The sequence below is a fragment of the Morone saxatilis genome, unplaced genomic scaffold, assembly GCF_004916995.1.
Source record: "Morone saxatilis isolate NCDOM2014 unplaced genomic scaffold, NCSU_SB_2.0 Contig1, whole genome shotgun sequence".
NCBI lineage: Eukaryota > Metazoa > Chordata > Actinopteri > Moronidae > Morone > Morone saxatilis.
The window spans coordinates 11560596-11566206 of record NW_023339651.1 but is presented as its reverse complement, the minus strand read 5'-3'; the positions used below and the strand labels follow the sequence as shown (position 1 = coordinate 11566206).

The following is a 5611-nucleotide window of genomic DNA, read 5'->3' as shown; positions in this document are numbered from 1 at the left end:
GCAGTTTTAACATGCCCTAAATTATAAAGGTCAGACCTGGGTTACAAAGCCTGAACACTGTTGCATTGATTGCCGTGTAATCTACAAGCCTCCAATACATGTCAAGGCTTGATAAGGCTGATAAATGTCAGGACCCTGAGCCTACAAACATACCAGTAATCTCTGATAATGTGCAACTAAGGTTGATTATTGATTATTTGCAAACGCTGATCCACTCAAAGCTCAGATAAATAACCTGTCAAAGATAAACCCATCTGTAGGTCTTACACACACATCTGTCTTTAACTGAACAGATTTACAATGGTTCTCTGAATTGAATACATACATGCAGACTCCTTTTGATTGCATTGTAAATAACCGTATATTTTTTGGAAGTGGACCGATTGGATATTGCAAAACTATGAATGCAGCCGGAACATACGGCCTCCTTATGAGGAATCCATTCAACGTTTCCCCTGCATGGAAAAAACAACAAACCCCCACTTTACAAAATGCAGTGCAATGACTGGTGCAGATTTCTCGTCATGTCATGAGCTGCTGCCTGGACCTGTAGGAACTAGCTGGCGCAGCAGCAGATGCACACAGCGTTGAGTCAATCTGCGAAACTGAAGGAAGCAGCAGCATCTCTGGTCTCGCTGTTGGGAGACAGACGAGATGACATAGCGACTGGACCCGCTAACGTTATCTTGACACCCGGATCAGATTGTGTCATTTTTTTGTTTTTTTTCTTGTTTTTTTCCTCTCGTTTTGATTAGCTGGTTGATTTAGCTGGCTAGATCGCAGGCTAGTCACCGATGCTCTTAGTGAGTTGCCCTCACGTACATGTCGATGTAAGCTGCTGCAAGCTAGCGTTAGCTCGCTGCTGCTACCCTTCAGACATTGAAGTGGCCACATAAACATGCGGATCATCGAGGCGGAGACCCCTGGGACATCTCTAACGTTAAACGCCTTCTGCGGGACACGAGTTTCCACTGGCCGCTGACTGGACTCTACAGACTCTCTGTGTAAATGCTGCTTGAGATTTGTTTCATTTATTGCAAACATGTGCAAACTCTCCCAACTGTCGGTTAGCGGCGGTTGACGGTGTCGGTTGGCTCAGTCGCTGCTGCTAACGGCTACAAACAAACAAACAAAACAGTCGACATAACGTCACCGCGGACGATGACCGGTCCTCGCTCATTGAGCGTCACCCTCTTGCTAACTGCAGTTATTTGAACTTGGTCAAAAAAAAAGAAACGGTTGCTAACGGAGCCAACGGTTAACGGCTAACGGCTAACTGACAGCTAACGCTACATTCCGGGCGATGCTAACGTTAGCTAACGTCGCTAGCGTCATTGTTAGCAGGCGGCTCATGGGCGCAGACAGTCGCTCATGCTTTTACCAAGGCGGTGGGTGACATTTACTGTCAGCAGCATCGTCCCCGTCCATTAAAAACATACATAACTGCACGCCGGCTGACCCCAGTTTGTTTTTGTTCTCGCTAACAACCGAATACCAAAGCTCGGTAGTTTGTTACCTGTAGCTATGTGCTGTTATTTGTAGTTATTTTGTAACGTCTCACATCAGCTAACGTTAGCTGAGTTGGTGTTACTTCACTGCCAAGTTAATTTGACATGCATGCTTTGGGACTAAACGCTGCACAGTTTAGACACACTTAAGCTTACGTTAATATTCACAGCTCAGCGTGGAAAAAGCGGTCTCAGTTTGCTTATTTAGTTTGCTGCCTTTCCCCCCCAAAAAAAAAATCTTTGCTAGTAATTATTCATCCAGGACAGGTAATATTAACGGTGCTGCCAGGAACTATGAGCACCAATAGCCTCTGTCGATATTTTCGACGTTGAGGGTTTTAAAATAGCGCAATGCGTATTTTACTAATGGACTTCAACTTTTTAATGAGTCAGCTAGTCTGGTGTAAGCAAACCTGGAAAACCTCGTGGAGCAACCACATGGTCGCCCTAGGAATAAATAGGAAAAGTGAATAACGCTTACAATGTCATCAGATGGATGGGGGGGCAGCATGCCGCACAAAAGGGCCTCCTATCTGATATTCTCTCGCTGCCACTGTGCTCAGCATTTGTATAGTCTCACAGCTTTTCATCCTACGTGCCCTTTTCACCTTTAATATAACCCTGTTTTCCACATTGTGCCTAGACTGTCTGTGACCTCTTCCCTAGTCTATCCCACTTCTTTATTGTGCATATGGCAAGACCTATTGCCACATATGTTGGACTTTGATAGGGCGCTTGGTTCGTTATCTCAGTAAGTGCAGTCAAATGTATACGCGTGGGAGTTGCCGCTATAGAGATCAATATGTTTGTTCACTTATTGGCATTTTTGTGTTTTTCAGAGAGGGGAAAGAGCGACGGATCTCAAGGACCAGATTGCCCACTGATCGTTTTGCCTCTCGGACAGATCGCCAGGGACCATGCTGACCATCTTAGCTGCTGGGTCTGTGTTCTTTCCAGGCCTTTTCCTCCTGTCCAAACAATGCCTGAAGTCAATCCCAGCACTGAGGTGGAGCGAAGGAGATGCGGTCATTGTGTCTGCCAGGTGAGACCTTCTAAACATGTGGTTTCTGTGTGGTCTTCAGTGGGAGCACCTTTTGGATGCAGACATGTCATTTACCGCAGTGCCATCCAGCTTGTTTTTGAGTGCTTTTAGTTATATTGTTTCTGCATAAGCACTTCTTCTAAAAGTCTAAAAGCTTTTCACCAAATTGGTTAATGAGAAACACATTTGTTTGCTTGCTATTCTCTGTGCCCAGGTTGGTGTCGTCAGTTCAGGCAGTCATGGCCTCCTCAGCTGGCTACATCATTGCTTCTTCCTGCGAGGACATCATCGAGGACCAGTAAGTCAAGAAATGCTGAAAATGTATGTTTTATGTCAGCTGTCAGGATTTGAGATTTACGTTGGGATTTGGACTTCTCGCCGCACAGCAGCTCCAAATGTAAACATAACATTTAACTTGATATCGAGGCCTTGACAAGTAGCTGCAAATCTCAGGAGCCGTCTGAGAGTCTATAAGCAGTTTTTAGTTCAGCTGTCCCTGAAGTTTTCTCCTTAAATCTGCCCCGAGCACTTTATCACTTTTTTAGATGGTTGTAAATTCAGGTGAGATGAGTTCCATTGAGAGTTTTCTGGATTTCAGAGGGGAAAAGCTATCTTTTTTTTTTTTTTAGGCTAGTAACTGCACTGTTTTTTTAAAGACAAGTCAAACATTCTTGTTTTAGTTACAAACGTATGTACTATTAGAAAAGGTGTGTTCTCACTCATAACAGAACTGAAGTGATATCTATTATTTCCTTTCTGTTTAAAAGCTGTTCCTCTTCCTCTTCTACACAGGCATTGGCTGACTTGCTCTTACATCATGTTTGCGGTTCCCTACTTCGTGTATGACATCTACGCAATGTTCATGTGCTACTGGTACAAGCTACGGGTCAAAGGGCACGAGGAGGCCTCAGCAGCACCCCAGCACATGAGCTCAGCACTGACCAGCTACTTGCGTCGCGAGTTCCTCATGGTGCTACACCATGTTGTCATGGTCACCGTCTGCTTCCCCGTCTCTGTGGTAACTGTCACACATTGCTCTTTCTGTTGGGCTGAGAGTTTGCTGTGCTTATGCTTTATTTTTATCCAAAGAGAGACGAACTAAATGGATGCTTTTATGTTTAAGTGTGCAGTGTGAAGGTATGTTGAGTGGTGCAATTAACCTTGCATCCAAATATCTGAGTTTTTAACACTTTATACATATAATCTTAGTCCTTATGTACTGTAAATATTTTGTTGGCACATACAGATTCTCACAAAACACATAGTCTAAACTACTCTTTCCAAAATAATTGCATTATTAGGGCTTAGTCAAATAAAACATCACAAATCCCGAAGTTTACTATAGTAAGTCAAGGAAAAGCAAAATAAATAGATTGAAAAAGATTCAATCAATGAATATTTGGCTTTTTTTTTCTTGAATATTTGCATAAAATTAATTGGCATCCATTTTGATAATTGATTAATCGACTAATCTCTAAATTGTATAGGTATTTATATGCAGTTCACCATGGCTGTGTGTGCATGTAAACATATGGATTAGAAGTATACCACCCTCTTTAATCCCATAGACCTAGTTTGTCTGACTCTGAGAAAGTAGAATTAAGTCTTCAACACGTTTTACTTGTTCGCTTCAGCTAGATTTTTATTTAGAGTGTAGTATTCATTGCAAATCTACCAAAAAATCCACAAAGGGAACAAAGCTGTTCATCCTGAACCAAAAACCAACCTCCTTTTTTCTCTCTCTCTCTCTCTCTCTCTCTCTAGTTTTGGCGACAAGGAAAGGGAGATTATTTCCAGGGTATAATGTTCATGGCTGAGCTTAGCACTCCATCTGTCTGCTTAGGAAAAATACTCATCCAGGTAAGTGTAATGGTTCAGCCTCAGAGAAGATGCTGAGTGTGTTTGTTGCATGTGTCACACTAAAGTTCTTCTGCACTCTCCACCTCTCTTTCCACCCTCCCGCTCACTGGAGAATATATTTCCCGGCATGCAGCTTGTTCATGCCCATCAGCTCCCGTTGGCTGTCTCTTACACTGTCAGAAACATCACTCATTAATTGGTAACACAGTTTGCTTGAATACACATTGTAGGAGCTGCAACCCCCCTCCCGTATTTGTTTTAGGTTTGTTTGGATGTGTGTACAGTGTTTAAGTGTCCGGGTGAAGGTTGCCCCTCCGTTGCTTTCTGCTTGTCCCCCATCTGGGGCTCCCACAGCTGTTAGCCTCTCAATATAGCCCCTAGTATTTAGACGGGATATTCAGCAGATACAATATCAGCTTGTCCTTCCACCCTCTATCACTCAACACCCTGCCCCTCCCATCCACGACAACAGTGCATGTGATGTGTGCCAGCTGTGGCCTTGTAGAGCCTCCCTTTTATACCTGTAGAATAAAAAAACAATGAATAACAAAACAAGAGAGTATTTATTGATGGGCTGCCACGTAATTCTAGGATATGTGACAAGTGAATGGGCCGGAGGAAGCGTGTGTAAGCTTGTTGTCAGTGTTATCTCACCAAAGCAGATTGGCTGTTTCAGATAAAAGTCAAGTCAACTGTTGTAAACAAATGAGACTTCTTCACTGCCTCCTGTAGAAATGCACCAGCTGCATGGCTTATTCTGCTGACCACCGCCATTCAATCAGTCCATGCAGATATTGTAATATAATAACAAATATGAAAATGTTCATATTAACAATATTACGATGGCAAGTAAGATTAACATCGTCAGCTTTCACCAAACTGTACTGCTTGCTTTTCTTTCTCCCTCTCTCTCTCTCCCTGTTTTTTTCCGCTTTCAGTACAAACAGCAACACACTCTCCTGCACAAAGTGAATGGGGCTCTTATGCTGATCACTTTTTTCATCTGTCGAGTCCTCCTCTTCCCTTACCTCTACTACGTCTATGGAAGGTATGTCTGTCTTTCCATCTCTGTTTTCTCATGTTCTGCTGTCTCGCTGAGCTTGGGTCAGTAACCTGCACAGCCACATGATCTCTATCTTATAGATTAAGGAAATAAGAACTCAGAACACGCGTTCACAAATCCTTTGTCTCCTCCGTTGGG

The 5611-nt window shown here is 43.2% G+C and overlaps 1 protein-coding gene across 2 annotated transcripts in view; it reads left to right on the top strand.

The window, feature by feature from the left end:
* The first annotated feature begins 576 nt into the window (after positions 1 to 576).
* tlcd3bb (TLC domain containing 3Bb) overlaps positions 577 to 5611 on the top strand; it is a 7175-nt gene continuing 2140 nt past the window's right edge. Inside the window, exons 1-6 of one of the 2 annotated variants that reach the window (XM_035664651.1) lie at positions 577 to 1004; positions 2348 to 2550; positions 2765 to 2848; positions 3343 to 3568; positions 4315 to 4410; positions 5349 to 5458. In XM_035664651.1, the coding sequence (XP_035520544.1) occupies positions 2426 to 2550; positions 2765 to 2848; positions 3343 to 3568; positions 4315 to 4410; positions 5349 to 5458 (641 nt within the window). In that variant the 5' untranslated portion in view covers positions 577 to 1004; positions 2348 to 2425. Of the gene's footprint in view, positions 1005 to 1089; positions 2260 to 2347; positions 2551 to 2764; positions 2849 to 3342; positions 3569 to 4314; positions 4411 to 5348; positions 5459 to 5611 lie in introns of those variants that run through there. The other variant, XM_035664660.1, reaches the window with a different exon arrangement.